The sequence below is a fragment of the Delphinapterus leucas genome, chromosome 11, assembly GCF_059928025.1.
Source record: "Delphinapterus leucas isolate spDelLeu-1000000601 "Yukka" chromosome 11, BTC_Dleu_Yukka2, whole genome shotgun sequence".
Classification (NCBI taxonomy): Eukaryota; Metazoa; Chordata; class Mammalia; order Artiodactyla; family Monodontidae; genus Delphinapterus; species Delphinapterus leucas.
The window spans coordinates 5104531-5121185 of NC_143139.1; the positions used below are offsets into that span (position 1 = coordinate 5104531).

The 16655-nt window shown below is 40.7% G+C and overlaps 1 protein-coding gene across 6 annotated transcripts in view; it reads left to right on the forward strand.

Annotated features, from left to right (window-relative positions):
* Window positions 1-16655, forward strand: part of RAD51AP1 (RAD51 associated protein 1) — a 30964-nt gene that overhangs the window by 4713 nt on the left and 9596 nt on the right. For 4 of the 6 annotated variants that reach the window (XR_016394851.1, XR_016394850.1, XM_089920161.1 and 1 more), the window contains exons 2-7: window positions 4037-4086; window positions 5874-6015; window positions 8852-8961; window positions 10902-10988; window positions 11492-11641; window positions 15756-15914. Coding sequence is in view for 4 of the 6 variants with exons in the window: in XM_089920161.1 (XP_089776287.1) it covers window positions 4037-4086; window positions 5874-6015; window positions 8852-8961; window positions 10902-10988; window positions 11492-11641; window positions 15756-15914 (698 nt within the window). In the remaining 2 variants the exon portion in view is untranslated. Of the gene's footprint in view, window positions 1-4036; window positions 4087-5873; window positions 6023-8851; window positions 8962-10901; window positions 10989-11491; window positions 11642-15755; window positions 15915-16655 lie in introns of those variants that run through there. The other 2 variants (XM_022577350.3, XM_089920162.1) reach the window with 2 other exon arrangements.

The following is a 16655-nucleotide window of genomic DNA, read 5'->3' on the forward strand; positions in this document are numbered from 1 at the left end:
AGTGTCTTATAGTTTTCTGCATACAGGTCTTTTGTCTCCCTAGGTAGGTTTATTCCTAGGTATTTTATTCTTTTTGTTGCAGGGGTAAATGGGAGTGTTTCCTTAATTTCTCTTTCAGATTTTTCATCATTAGTGTATAGGAATGCAAGAGATTTCTGTGCAATAATTTTGTATCCTGCAGCTTTACCAAATTCATTGATTAGCTCTAGTAGTTTTCTGGTGGCATCTTTAGGATTCTCTATGTATAATATCATGTCATCTGCAAATGGTGACGGTTTTACTTGTTTTCCAATATGTATTCCTTTTATTTCTTTTTCTTCTCTGATTGCTGTGGCTAGGACTTCCAAAACTATGTTGAATAATAGTGGTGAGGGTGGACATCCTTGTCTTGTTCCTGATGTTAGAGGAAATGCTTTCAGTTTTTCACCATTGAGAATGATGTTTGCTGTGGGCTTGTCATATACGGCCTTTATTATGTTGAAGTAAGTTCCTTCTATGCCTACTTTCTGGAGGGTTTTTATCATACATGGGTGTTGAATTTTGTCAAAAGCTTTTTCTGCATCTATTGAGATGATCATGTGGTTTTTATTCTTCAATTTGTTAATATGGTGTATCACATTGATTGATTTGTATATATTGAAGAATCCTTGCATCTCTGGTATAAATCCCACTTGATCATGGTGTATGATCCTTCTAATGTGTTGTTGGATTCTGTTTGCTAGTATTTTGTTGAGGATTTTTGCATCTATATTCATCAGTGATATTGGTCTGTCATTTTCCTTTTCTGTAGTATCTTTGTCTGGTTTTGGTATCAGGGTGATGGTGGCCTTATAGAATGAGTTTGGGAGTGTTCATTCCTCCGCAGTTTTTGGAAGAGTTTGAGAAGGATGGGTGTTAGCTCTTCTCTAAATGTTTGATAGAATTCACCTGTGAAGCCATCTGGTCCTGGACTTTTGTTTGTTGGAAGATTTTTAATCACAGTTTCAATTTCATTACTTGTGATTGGTCTGTTCGTATTTTCTATTTCTTCCTGGTTTAGTCTTGGAAGGTTATACCTTTCTAAGAATTTGTCCGTTTCTTCCAGGTTGTCCATTTTATTGGCATAGAGTTGCTTGCAATAGTCTCTTAGGATGCTTTGTATGTCTGCGCTGTCTGTTGTAACTTCTCCTCTTTCATTTCTAATTTTACTGATTTGAGTCCTCTCCCTCTTTTTCTTGATGAGTCTGGTAATGGTTTATCAGTTTTGTTTATCTTCTCAAAGAACCAGCTTTTAGTTTTATTGATCTTTGCTATTGTTTTCTTTGTTTCTATTTCATTTATTTCTGCTCTGATCTTTATGATTTCTTTCCTTCCAGTAACTTTGGGTTTTGTTTGTTCTTCTTTCTCTAGTTCCTTTAGGTGTAAGGTTAGATTGTTTATTTGAGATTTTTCTTGTTTCTTGAAGTAGGCTTGTATAGCTATAAACTTCCCTCCTAGAACTGGTTTTGCCGCATCCCATAGGTTTTGGATCGTCGTGTTTTCATTGTCATTTGTCTCTAGGTATTTTTTGATTTCCTCTTTGATTTCTTCAGTGATCTCTTGGTTATTTAGTAATGTATTGTTTAGCCTCCATATGTTTGTGTTTTTTACGTTTTTTTCACTGTAATTCATTTCTAAACTCATAGCGTTATGGTCAGAAAAGATGCTTGATATGATTTCAGTTTTCTTAAATTTACTGAGGCTTGATTTGTGACCCAAGATGTGATTTATCCTGGAGAATGTTCCGTGCGCACTTGAGAAGAAAGTGTAATCTGCTGTGTTTGGATGGAATGTCCTATAAATATCAATTACATCTATCTGGTCTGTTGTGTCATTTAAAGCTTCTGTTTCCTTATTTATTTTCATTTTGGATGATCTGTCCACTGGTGTAAGTGAGGTGTTAAAGTCTCCCACTATTATTGTGTTACCGTCAATTTCCTCTTTTAGAGCTGTTAGCAGTTGCCTTATGTATTGAGGTGCTCCTGTGTTGGGTGCATATATATTTATAATTGTTAAATCTTCTTGGATTGATCCCTTGATCATGATGTAGTGTCCTTCCTAGTCTCTTGTAACATTCTTTATTTTAAAGTCTATTTTATCTGATATTAGTATTGCTGCTCCAGCTTGTTGTAGAGCTGGTTTGATGGTGCTGAATTCTCTTAGCTTTTGCTTGTCTGGAAAGCTTTTGATTTCTCCATCGAATCTGAATGAGATCCTTGCCGGGTAGAATAATCTTGGTTGTAGGTTCTTCCCTTTCATCATTTTAAGTTTATCATGCCACTCCCTTCTGGCTGGTAGAGTTTCTGCTGAGGAATCAGCTGTTAACCTTGTGGGAGTTCCCTTGTATGTTATTTGTCATTTTTCCCTTGCTGCTTTCAATAATTTTTCTTTTTCTTTAATTATTGCCAATTTGATAACTATGTGTCTCAGCGTGTTTCTCCTTGGGTTTATCCTCTCTGGGACTCTCTGTGCTTCCTGGACTTGGGTGGCTATTTCCTTTCTCATGTTAGGGAAGTTTTCGACTATAATCTCTTCAAAGATTTTCTCAGGTCCTTTCTCTTTCTCTTCTCCTTCTGGGACCCCTATAATGCGAATGTTGTTGCATTTAATGTTGTCCCAGAGGTCTCTTAGGCTGTGTTCATTTGTCTTCATTCTTTTTTCTTTATTCTTTTCCGCAGCAGTGAATTCCACCATTCTGTCTTCCAGGTCACTTATCCGTTCTTCTGTCTCAGTTATTCTGCTATTGATTCCTTCTAGTGTAGTTTTCATTTCAGTTATTGTATTGTTCATCTCTGTTTGTTTGTTCTTTAATTCTTCTAGGTCTTTGTTAAACGTTTCTTGCATCTTCTCAATCTTTGCCTCCATTGTTTTTCCGAGGTCCTGGATCATCTTCACTATCATTATTATGAATTCTTTTTCTGGAAGGTTGCCTATCTCCACTTCATTTAGTTGTTTTTCTGGGGTTTTATCTTGTTCCTTCATCTGGTACATAGCCCTCTGCCTTTTCATCTTGTCTGTCTTTCTGTGACTGTGGTTTTTGTTCCACAGGCTGCAGGATTGTAGTTCTTTCTTCTTCTCTCTGCCCTCTGGTAGATGAGGCTATCTAAGAGGCTTGATGGGAGGGACTGGTGGTGGGTAGAGCTGGTTGTTGCTCTGGTGGGCAGAGCTCAGTAAAACTTTAATCCACTTGCCTGCTGATGGGTGGGGCTGGGTTCCCTCCCTGTTGGTTGTTTGGCCTGAGGCAACCCAGCACTGGAGCCTACCCAGGCTCTTTGTTGGGGCTAATGGCAGACTCTGGGAGGGCTCACGCCAAGGAGTACTCCCCAGAACTTCTGATGCCAGTGTCCTTTTCCAAGAGGTGAGACACAGCCCCCATCCCTGCCTCTGCAGGAGACCCTCCAACACTAGCAAGTAGGTCTGGTTCAGTCTCCCCTGGGGTCACTGCTCCTTCCCCTGGCTCCCGATGCACATACTACTTTCTGTGTGCCTTCCAGGAGTGGAGTCTCTGTTTCCCCCTGTCCTGTCAGAGTCCTGCAATCAAATCCCGCTAGCCTTCAAAGTCTGATTCTCTGGGAATTCCTCCTCCCATTGGCGGACCCCCAGGTTGGGAAGCCTGACGTGGGGCTCAGAACGTTCACTCCAGTGGATGGACTTCTGTGGTGTAAGTGTCCTCCAGTCTGTGAGTCACCCACCCAGCAGTTATGGGATTTGATTTTATTGTGATTGCGCCCCTCCTACCATCTCATTGCGGCGTCTCCTTTGTCTTTGGATGCGGGGTATATTTTTTGGTGAGTTCCAGTGTCTTCCTGTCAATGATTGTTCAGCAGTTAGTTGTGGTTCTGGTGTTCTCTCAAGAGGGAGTGAGCGCACGTCCTTCTACTCCGCCATCTTGGTTCAGGGCCTTAATTTATATATTCTTAAGGGAATCCAAACATATTTTAATTTACTCAAGACTATTAATGACCTTAAAGAATGGAGGTGACATTTGTGTAAATGAAAATTTCTGCTTTGTTCACAGGCACAAGAAGCCAGTGAATTACTCCCAGTTTGAGGACTCTGACAGTGATGGTAAGTAGAGCTTCTTATGTCTTCTTTAAAGATTTGGAAATTTATTTCCTCACAATCTATAGGATATATGTGTGTGTGTGTGTGTGTGTGTGTGCGTGTGTGTGCGTGTGTATGGCTACAATATGGTTAGTACCAATTGCATATGAGGTTGGCCTGGAAAAATAATATTCTAAGCACTTAGGATACCTATGTTGATAATTACACTGACAAGAATTATTGGCATAAATCATAACCAAATAGGGCAGGTAAAATGGCTTTTTAGATCTAAACTCTGTGAGGTCCATGTTTCTCACGTGGGATTTGTACCCTTTTATCCCTTACTCTAAGAAGAACACACTGTCTTTCTGAGATACAAATGTGTTACAGAATATAATGTGAAATCCCCATTAATTGTACAATAAAACAAGACATTGAAAAAAGATCAGGCATAAACTTTACCCTATTGTGTTATATATATATATATATATATATTTGCTTGTCTCTGCTATTAAGAGAACTTTGGTCAAAAAGTTTGAGGAAACCTTGTTAGATTACATTATACTTAAAGGTAAGTTTTGTGTTTCTTTCTTAGGCCACTGGAGTTTTCTGCAGGTCAGACATTTAGTAATTCCTCAGTTTGAAGGAATCTGTTTTTCATCTTGAGCCCAGTCTTACATGTGTCTAATACTTGGGAGAAAAGAGCATAGGGTATAACTTCTAGCTTTTTAATTATTGTCATCAATCTGTCACTAAATTGTTATAAATTGCTGGTTGTATTCTGGAGACTGTGGCGTGGGGGTGGGGGGCAAGTCACAAATTATTATATTCCTACCTGGGGAAGCATAAAAGAGACGACAGGTATTAATAAATGCGAAAGTGCGTGATTCAGACTACACGCACATGAAGGTATGCATACGTGTGTCATGTATGAGTTAGAACGTTAGAGCAGCAGTCTTAGCTTGAGTGTCAATAGAAGAACACCTCACTTCTGAGGACTGGTAGGACAGAAGACTCTGGGAGAACAGAATGGGCTGGAAAAGAGCATCCCTTTGCCAAAAATCATTTTCTTCCACTTGTCAATATGATAAAATTATAAAGGGGATTTTAATAATTTTTCTAATGGTTTTACAGATTTTTAATTAATTGTTCTTTTCTCTGCCACTCGCACATACTAGCTTAGTTGCCTTTGCAGCTTTTTGGGGGATTAGTTTTTGATAGATTGATATTTTAAAAACTCAAGGCCACTAAAACAAAGTTGAGAAGCTTGAGGGAGAATAAAGACAAACAGTATACCAACAGTATTTTTTAAACTGTGGAAAGCAAACAATTTGCTTATCTTTGCTTGTTTTTCTTTTTTTAATAAATTAATTTATTTTTGGCTGTGCTGGATCTTTGTTGCTGTGCACAGGCTTTCTCTAGTTGCAGTGAGCTAGGGCTACTCTTCGTTGCCGTGCACAGGCTTCTTATTGCAGTGGCTTCTCTTGTTGCGGAGCACGGGCTCTAGGCGTGCGGGCTTCAGTAGTTGTGGCACGCGGGCTCTAGCGTGCAGGCTCAGTAGTCGTGGTGCACAGGCTTAGTTGCTCCGCGGCATGTGGGATCTTCCTGGACCAGGGCTCGAACCCGAGTCCCCTGCATTGACAGGTGGATTCTCAACCACTGTGCCACCAGGGAAGCCCCAGTTTGCTTATCTTTAAAACTTGAACACACATGGTAATGAATCTCAGCTACCAAGAAGGTAATTTTATTTATTTCTTCCTAAGGAAAAGCAATTTCACATATTCTTTTATTTTTAATTCACACTTGAATAGATGATTTTGTTCCTGCAACCGCACCGTTAAACAAAAAATCCAGGACTACACAAAAGGAGTTAAAACTAGAAAAACCAGAACCTAAACTGAAGAATCTCCAGGAAAAAGACATCCCACTACAAGAGAAAACCCCTAAAAAAAGGTGAGAGGTAAGACATACAGTACATATGACATTAGGTGTGCTAATTTAAAGGAGAGATAAATTCCAATACTTGGTCTAAATTAGAATTTGAGCAGTATCATGGGTCTTATTTTATTTAGTGCATGTAGGAGAACAGGGATGTACCATTAATCCCCTTCTGACTTTCCGAACTTCTTTAAGTTCACCAATGTATGAGGAAATATCCATTTAAGTATTAAGACAATCATAATTACCAAGTTTAGAAGGTATGACTTGCATTTACAAGACCTAGTGCCTGTCTCTGAAGTCCTCAGGTTTTACAAGACTACTTTGTTAAAAATTACATTTGTAAGGACAGTTTTATAAAATTTAAAACCACGTATCTATAATGTATGAGATGATGGATGTTCCCTAAACTTCTTGTGGACGTCATTTCATGATGCACGTAAGTCAGATCACTGTGAATCACTGTGTTGTACACCTTTAACTTATGCAGTGCTGGGCGTCAATTATATCTCAGTAAAACTGGAAGAAAAAAATTAAACTATGTATTTTTCTAGAGATAAAAAATATTTTCTCTTTATCTTACTGAGTTTTGTCCAGCAGTGGGCAGGACCTGTGGTTTCTAGACCCACCCTGGAGTTCCATTAGTCAGTACCAAGAGAGAGGGTAAAATGAGGGAAGGAAGCCCCAAGAGGCCCCAAACTTGCACTATGGTGAGGAGATGGGCAGAGGAGGGATACTGACAAATGGAACGTGGGACGTGTGATGCTTTACTCCTACAATAAATGTGAGGGAAGTTAATTAACGTAGAGAGACTTAGCCCATGTCCTTCTCCTTACTTTTTTCTTTTTTGTTTTTGAGCTTCTTGTACTACCTTTAAAATATAGTTAACAAAACAACCAATGGATGGGAGAAAATATTTGCAAATCATAGAACCCATTAGGGACTTGTATCTGGAATATATAGGGAACTCTTACAGTCCAACAATAAAAAGAATAATGAACCAAGTTAAAAATGGGCAAAGGATTTGAATAGACACTTCTTTAAAGAATATATGCAAATGGCCGATAGCACATGAAAAGATGCTCAACATCCCTCGCCATCAGGGAAATACAAATCAAAACCACGATAAGATAACATGTCACGCCCAGAGGGCAGAAGGACAGACAACAGCAAGTGTTGAGGAGGATGTGGAGAAACGGAAACCTCACACATTGCTGCTGTGAATACGAAATGGTGCAGCCACATTGGACAACAGAGTAGCAGCTCCTTGAAATAAACAGTTATTATATGACCCAGCCCAGGTATATACCCAAGAGAAATAAAAATCTATGCCCACACAAAAACCTGTACGTGAATATTTATAGGAGCATTATTCATAATAGCCAAAAAATGGAAGTAATCCAAATGTTTATCAACTAATGACTGGATAAGTGAAATGTGATATATCCATACAGTGGAGTAGTATTCAGCAATAAACAGAAATGAAGCACAGGGAGGGGGCAGGGGAAGCTGGGACGAAGTGAGAGAGTGGCATGGACTTATATATACCACCAAGTGGAAAGTGGATAGCTAGTGGGAAGCAGCCGCATAGCACAGGGAGATCAGCTCGGTGCTTTGTGACCACCTAGAGGGGTGGGATAGGGAGGGTGGGAGGGAGACGCAAGAGGGAAGAGATATGGGGAGATATGTATACGTATAGCTGATTCACTTTGTTATAAAGCAACAACGAACACACCATTGTAAAGCAATTATACTCCAATAAACATGTTAAAAAAAAGAAATGAAGTACTGATATATGCTACAACATGGATGAACCTTGAAAACATTGTAGGGAGCCAAAGAAGCTGGCACAAAAGGCCACATATTATATGGTTCCAGTAATACGAAATGTCCGGAATAGACAAGTCCATAGAAACAGAAAGTAGATTAGTGGTTGCCAGATGCTGGGGAGGGGGAAACGGGGACTGACTGCTGGTGGATATGAGGTTTCTTTTTGGGTTGATGAAAGTGTTCTGAAATTACATAGTGGTGATGGTTTCACAGCTCTCTGAATATACTAAAAACTGCTGAATTGTATGCTTCAAAAGGGTGGATTTTATACTGTGCGACTTATATCTCAATAAAATTGTTATTTTAAAAAATAAATCCTTCAAGGTGCATTCAGTATTACCTCCTTTACGTAGCCTTTTCTTACCTTCACACGTTTTCACACCTTTCTTTGCTTTCTCTTCCTCTCAAGCACTATAGCACTCTTGACCGCCTTGAACAGGAGACGTGATAGTCTTTTTATATCGGGTAATTATTATGGGACTTGTTTTCCTACCTCCTCATTAACTGCAGACTTTTTTGAGGGCACTTTTAATATCCTGTCTAGTGCAATGCCTCACGGAGTAAGTACTTGCTGAAATATTTATCAAAGTCCAGATTGGGCGGAACAGATGTTAAAAAAAAAAAAAGTAATTTCAGTTTAATAAAAGAGCTATTAACAGCTGTCTAAAGAGGTGTGGATGAGGTCAAGGAACCTTTCTAAGTGGAAGTGATGTTTGAGCCACGTCCGTTCTCAGTTGGGCAGGTGCTTCCCACCGGGACGGAGCTGGTGGTGAGGAAGAGACATCACAACGAAAGGGACATTGTCACGTGATGCTCCTATTTCAAATCTGTTCTGCTGGGACCAACATGACACTTAACATTTCAGGAGGCTTAACTTGTTAAGGAGCAATTGTGATCATGATTATTGTTGAAGAACATCTTTCTGAGGTTGGAAAGAAACTCTTAGTCACTGAGGAAAATCTCAGATTTTAGTTGAGATTGATAGTTTACAAACTCATTATTATTTGTGTGTCTATTTTAGAATGCCTTTAGATGATAAGCTCTACCAGAGAGACCTAGAAGTCGCACTGGCTTTATCAGTGAAGGAACTTCCAGCCGCCACCATTGATGTGGAGGAGTCTCAAGATAAAAGTAACTTTATTTTCGATAATTGTCTTTAAAACCTTCTTATTGCTTTTGCCATCATTTCGTTGGATGAGCCTTTACAGAGGGAAGAATGTAGTTTTAAAACTTTGGACTAAAAAAGGAGCAATTTGCAGAGGGTGCCGTTGGATTCAGTTGTTTGTTCAGTTGCATAAATCTCATCCACACATAAACGCCTCTCTGCCTAACACTCAGATCCAACTGGAGGACGTGGGCTATGACCCTGCATGTCCAAAGCTCATCTTTATATGCAGTGAGAATTTAATTTCATGATCAAGTAAATTGGCCTAAACATCCGAGCAACCCACCTTCTTTCTCTCCAAATTCAGATTAGTTAAACACAATCTAATGGTGGTCATTTTTATTATTGACAGAGGCTAAAGGTACTAATTTGATTAGCAAGCTCAGTAGACCTGATAGATTTATGACTGCTGGCTTTATCTGTGGATTGTCCTCCGTGGATTTTTCTGGCAATTGGTCAGCAGATGGCAACATTGATATTCTGGAGAAGCAGAAATCATTATTCCCGGAAAAGACATTCAAATTGCTCAGTTCCTTTTTGGATTAAACTGCTTTGGCCTAACTTCTTTTATCTTGGAGGATAGTTTTAGCCCATTTGCTTATTTAGGGGTATAGATGTTTAAGTCAGTAGTGCCTCCTGTTTGAAAATAAGTGAGATAGTGTTGATTAGGGGGCCCTTTTAGTAATCAGGAGTCAAAGAAACTGAAAAAGAGAATTGTCGTGTATCTAAAACTGAGAAAATGAAAACCTCTTTCCTGTAAGAGATCGTGGCATTGTATAGCAAGGTTTCCTTGGAAGTACCACTTCTCCGAGAGTAATAGTACCAATCATCATGACTTAAAGTTCTCTTAAAATACTCTAGATCGTTTTAAAGTTGTGATAATGATTGAAGAGTCTTTACATTAGTAAGAGCACAGATCTGCCTACGCAAAAATGATAGTTAATATTTGTCCACTGTTTCCTTTGTGCTGGGCACCACAATAAGCAATTTCCACATTCAGTCAACATTTAATTCCCCACAGTAGCCTCATTTAATCCCCACACTGTTTTTTTTTGGTTTGGGGTTTTTTTTGGCTGCGTTGGGTCTTCGTTGCTGTGCATGGGCTTTCTAGTTGCGGCGAGCGGGGGCTGCTCTTCCTTGCGGTGCACGGGCTTCTCACTGCGGTGGCTTCTCTCGTTGTGGAGCACGGGCTCTAGGCACACGGGCTCAGTAGTTGTGGCTCTTGGACTCTAGAGCACAGGCTCAGTAGTCGTGGCAGACGGGCTTCGTTGCTCCACGGCATGGGATCTTCCCAGACCAGGGCTCGAACCCGTGTCCCCTGCATTGGCAGGCGGATTCTCAACCACTGCGCCACCAGGGAAGCCCCCCAGACTGTTTTTATCTCCACATTATAGATGAGGAAATTAGGTTTTGTAGAGGATAAGCAGCTTTCCCCTGGTATATTGCCGATTTAAGAGCCTGAATTTGAACTTAAGTCTGATTAAAGTTTGTGTGATTTCAGAGCCAAAACTTCTAACTATATGTTAGCCTCGCCAAGTGAAGTCACTGTGCTGGTTTGAGCCTGGATCAGCGGTCCCCAACCTTTTTGGTGCCAGGGACCGGTTTTGTGGAAAGCAGTTTTTCCACGGGGGGGAGGGGGGAGAATGGTTCAGGCCGTAATGCGAGCGATGGGCAGGGATAGGGAGCGGCTGTAAATACAGATGCAGCTTCGCTCACTCGCCGCTCCCCTCCTGCTGTGCGGCCCAGTTCCTAACAGGCTGCGGGCCGGCACCAGTCCACGGCCCAGGGGTTGGGAACCCCTGGTCTGGATCACTTATCTGTATCTAAATGGTATTAGATTTTAGCGCTTATTTTCCTATTTCTAGACATTGGTTGATTAGGGTGCTTTCTTCTTCCTTATATTTAGACATTGACAAACATGGCAATAGTGAAACAGAAGCAATGAGTAAGTCTCCTCATATCTCCAATTGCAGTGTAGCCAGTGATTATTTAGGTAAGTTTTTGATATTAATAATATTTTTTCCATTGACATTTTCTAACTCTTATTTAAATTCCTGAAACTGTAACTAGAACCAAGGTCTTCACATTTGTGAAGGTTCTCTTCACCCCTTCTCCTTTGTTTCTTTCTGTTTTAGTTTTCCTCTCTTTTAACTGCAGACCCAGTTTCTTCCCTGGTGGAGGGTCACGACTACCCATGGCTTCTAGTTGACATCAGTTGAACACTGAAGAAAGGGGCTCTATCTTCCCAGCTCCAGTTTGAAAATTCTTGGGGAAAGACTCTTTCAGTGTGGGCCTTGGACTTTTGCTTAACTCAGACTGTTGCCAGGAGACTGATGTTTTATGATTGACCCAGATTGGGCTGTGTGGTCTGTTACTAGAAGCACAGGAAGGACAAAGCTGGGCAAATAACAAGAGCAGGTGTAATAGACGTCTACTCCACAGTCCTTTAAATGTTACCTGGCACAAAAAGTTTCGTTGATTTTTTTTATCCTGAAGATCTGGATAAGATCACTGAGGAGGATGATTCCCAGGGTTCTCAGCGGAGAAGAAAAGCGGCATCCCAAGCCGTGGTCCAGCAGAGGAAGATTCTTTTGGAAAACAGCGACGGCGACGGTGCCGATGACTCCGAACCAGACTTTGCAACTGGTAGGTTATGTCCTAACTCAAAATTAACCCTGTGGAGAGTCAGTAGAAAGTTCTTGGAGACCATGCACGTATGCAAAGCACTGCTAAACGTTTGGTGTGTGCAAACTTGAGTAATGCACAGGACAGTTCAATTCAGCTATGGCATTTGGGGGGAAAGCTTTATCTAGAGGTGACCTTTAAGCTGTGCCTTGAAAAATGAGTAGCATTTAGGGGTGAAATAGCACTTCTGACTGATAGAAGGACATAAACAAGAGAACAGGCAAGTGCACATACAAGAGGTCAGTGGCGCTGGAGGTTCCTCAAAAAACTAAAACTAGGACCACCTCAGGATCCAGGAGTTCCACTCCTGAGTATTTATCCAAAGAAAACAAAAGCACTAATTAGAAAAGATATCTGCACCCGCATGTGCACTGCAGCATTATTCACAATAGCCAAGATGAGACAGCAACCTAAGTGCCCGTCAGTAGATGAAGGGATAAAGAGGATGTGGTATATGCGTGTGTCCACACACACACACACAGTGACTATTACTCAGCCATAGAAAACATGCCATTTGCAGCAACATGGGTGGACCTAGAGGGCATTGTGCTAAGTGAAATAAACCAGACAGAGAAAGACAAAAACTGTATGATTTCACTTATATGTGGAATCTAAAAAACAAAACAAATGATCAGACAAGAAAACAGAAACAGTTACAGATACAGAGAACAAACAGGTGGTTGCCTGAGGGGAGGAGGGTGAGGAGAGGAAAGAAATAGTTGAGGGAGATTAAGAGGGACAGACTTCCAGTTGCAAATTAAATGAGTCATGGAATGTACAGTGTGGGGAATATACTCAATAATTATGTAATATCTTTGTGTAGTGACAGATGGTAACTAGCTTATCGAGGTGATCATTTTGAAATTTATAGAAATATCGAATCACTGTGTTGTGTACCAGGAGCTAGCACAGTGTTTTAGGTCAATTATACTTCACAAACAAACAAATTCATGGAAAAAGAGATCAGGTTTGTGGTTACAGAGGCAGGTGTTGGGGGAGGGGGAATGGGATGGAGGCAGTCAGTAAGTACACACGTGCAGCTATTAGATAAATAGGCACTAGGGATGTAGCGTACAATAGGACGAAGATGATGCACACAGCTGTGTGTTACGTATGAAAGTTACGAGAGTAAATCCGAAGAGTTCTCATCACGAGAAAAACAGTTTTTTCGATTTCTTTAATCTTCTGTCTGTGAGATGATGGAGGTTCACCAAACTTCTTGTGATAGTCACTTCACGATGTACGTAAGTCAAATCGTTATGTTATACACCTTAAACTTACACAGTGCTGCATGTCAGTTATATCTCAGTAAAGCTGGAAGAAACAAGAGAAAAAGACATAGAAACACACACACACACACACACACACACACACACACACGGAGTTAAGTGAGGTTTGCAGGGAAGGGAGAATGTGGTGGAGGCTGGAGAGGCCGCCTGGCGCCAGATCGTGAAGGGTCTCCAGCCTGCTTTACCTTAAATGGAAGGACAGACATGTTCCCCGATACACTCAGTGTACTTCAGGGAGCAATACTACCAGTTTATTTCCATCTGCCCTGAGCCAGGAATGACTCACTCTGCCATCCCCTCAGAGCTGGTTGTTTATCATACTTGAATGTGCTGCTGGATTCATTTCAGACAACCTGAGTTATCTGGGACAGGGTCCCTTCTTTAAGTGACATTTCAGAGTTTTCCTCCTGCACTGGCTCACCCTAGATGAGAAGAGAAAGGAACTTCTGTGACCTTCAGTGGGGAAAGAAAAGTGAAAGTGGAGAGAATCAAGGCTTTTCTTAAGGACATCTAAAGATACCCCAAATCTATAACCTGAGTGTCTGGGCCTTCCAGATTTCCCAGTATGAGATGCTAATGACTTGGGATTCTGGGAGCTCCATTTCCCCACCTCCAATTTATTTAAATAGCATGATAGCCCTCTCCTACAGTTACCCTCTCAAGCCAAGAAAGAACACATGAGATACCGTGACTGTTGGGGTTATAGGAAACTGTATCCTCCTAGATTCTATAGTCTGAAATTTTGGAGAAACTTCTCCACTGCTTGCCCTCCCTGAACCTAGATCCTCTTGGGAATCCAGAAATAATTATTTGATTTTGCAAGGTACTATATATAGCGGCCTTCATGTGATCTGCTGGCCTTATATGGTGAATTCTGTATAACACGGTAACTATTATGTGAATACATGGGTTGATTATCTGTTTTTAAAATTTTATTTGTGTGGGAAGAATGATAGAATAAGGACATCACAATTTGAAGATTGTAATGACATTGTCGATTTAGACAAAGATCATCAATAGAAGGCTGACGAGGATCTTTACAATGGAGAATTCAGGCCGGCGTCAGCTGAACCAACCAGGAGTGGGGCAGCCATACATTCTGTGCTTTCTGATATGACTGACATAATATGGAGAACAGAGCATCACCTATGATGTGTATTCTTGCCCCAAAAAGTAATAATAATAATAATGTGAGCTTGATTCTCATTGAGCCTTGAGAAAATCCCAGCTCACAGGAAACGCAGGAGTAAGTGAAATGACACCATGAGGAAGAAAACAGACCAATCCAGAATGTAGGACATTCCACAGGACAACTGACCTGGTTGCTTCAACATGTCAAAGGCATGGGGGAAAAAGGGATGGGATGTTGCTCTATATTAAAAGTGATTAATACAGGCTGGATAGAAGATGATTCCAAGAAGCTATTGTTGATATCATTAGATATGATAATGACGTGTTTTTTATAAGTCCGTGTTTTTTAGAGATGCATTCTGAAGTATATAGAAATGTAATAATGCAGTACCTTGGGTTTATTTTTATATACTCTGAGAAGGAAAGGGAAGAGAAGATAGATAGATGAAACAAATGTTGCAAAATATTGATGATTATCTACTGTAGAGTATGTTTGAAATTTTTCATATATATTTTTTTTTACATAAAATATATTATTCCATATAGATAGTCAGGTAGATATTATATATGGTGGGTATGACAGTGGTTATCTCTGAGTGAGGAGATTTGGGCGTGGGCTTTCTTCTTCCTTAATACTTTTTTGGTATGGTTGGCATTTTCTACAGTAAGCATGTACTGCATTTCTAATGTATAAAAAAGTGTAAAAAGGTTTTTTATGAATATAGGGCTAATCCTTATTTACACTTAATTTTCAGAGTTTAGTATTTATAGGACATGATTTTCTGATCCTCTCTTCACCCCAAAAATAGAAGAATCATTGCTTAACTCTCGAGTATTCTCTATGCTTTTTTCCAGAAGCTGTAGCTACTTAACACATTCCATCACTGGCTTGTATCATCCCATGCAGAATAGAAAGGAGTTTGTGGGAAATCAGAGGTGTGTCCCAGGTGAAATCGTACACAGGATTGTCAGTTAAGATGGTTATGGTGCGGTCAGTCTCTTCTCAATTCCCAGTGGGTTTCTGTTCATGTTGAAGTTGGTGTGATTAAGGAGAGGCATACGGTTATTATTACCATCAAGGCTATCGTTGTGGAAGAGCAGCTAATGTTATACCCAACCATTCTTCTCAAAAGTTGCTGAGTTAAACTGGTAAAATCAGAAGTAAGGATTACTGATGGGAGATTAATGATAATAGCAATAGCAAGCAATGCTCTTCTGTTCGCTATATGCCAGGTGTTATTCTCTACCTATATTAACTCAATCTGCGCAACAGCCCTGTGGTGCAGGTTTTAGGGTTCTCCCTATTTTATACATAGGAAACTGAGGCACGGTGAGGTTAGGGACCTGTCTCAGGTCACACGACGCGTCAGTGGAGGGGCCAGGATGCGGACGCAGGCACCGTGCATTGTTTTGCCCCTGGACACAGCACAGCACAAAGGGGCCCAAGAATCTGGTGCAGAAGATCAAGTTGAGGCACTAGAAGCCTCACCATTTTTTTTTTTTTTTGCCACACCGAGCGCCATACGGGATCTTAGATCTTAGTTCCCCAGCCTGCAGCGGAAGCGTGGAGTCCTAACCACGGGACCGCCAGGGAGGTCGTAGAAGCCTCACTTTTAGAACTTTGTAGAGGTGAGGTGTGTGATCTTCCGTTCCAGGCGACGGTTCTGAGGACGACTCCGATTTTAGCGACAGTGAAGATGAAAGTTTCCCTGTGAGAAAGAGTAAAATTAAAGAAATTAAAAAGAAAGAAGTGAAAGGGAAATCTCCAGCTGAGAAGAAAGAGAAGAAAGCCAAATCCAAACGGCATGATGTGGGTAAGAGCAGTCCCCCATATGTCACTTCACATATGCTTGCTTACTTGCCGTGCTTCTCTCACCTTTGCCTTTAGTCTCCTTAACCTTTCGCCAGCGTTCGTTTCTTGTTAAGATTGGTGGAGGAGAGCAGGCTGGGGTGGGGAAGGCAGAAGGGCAGATAGGGGCACTGACCCCCCCCCAACCCTTCCAACACGGACTGTTTGCCCCCTTCATGCTGGGCCTCCCTCTGAGTGGCTCCCGTCACCTGCATTTCACAGCGACAAAACTGAGGCTCCGAGAGGTTAGACTGTTTGTTGAATTCTTATAGCTGATAAGCGAGGGGCTAGAATTTGCACCCAGGCTTGTCCATTCAGAGCGTAAATCTGTCCGTTAGACCACATTTTCTCCACACGATTAAACGGGGAAGTTGGCGTGATTCTCATTTTCTGCTGTTGCACGTGACTCAGTCTTTGAGTTGAGAGCGCTTTTGTCATGTGTTTAGGGCCCTGTGGTTTCTTCAGAATGAATTCAGTTAGGAGAAACCAGTTTTACAATAAAACTTGTGGAATTTGTGAAGACTTGAATGTGGAATATTTGTTTCTTGTGTAAAAGAAGTTAGGATATTTTTGAGTTCATAATATACATTAGATTATTGTAAAATATAACTTCCTTTAACCTGCTTTGTTTTACTTATTGATAGATATTTTTATGTCTTGGTTGTTTAATATATGTACTGTTTGAAACCAAACTTTCCATTATTCA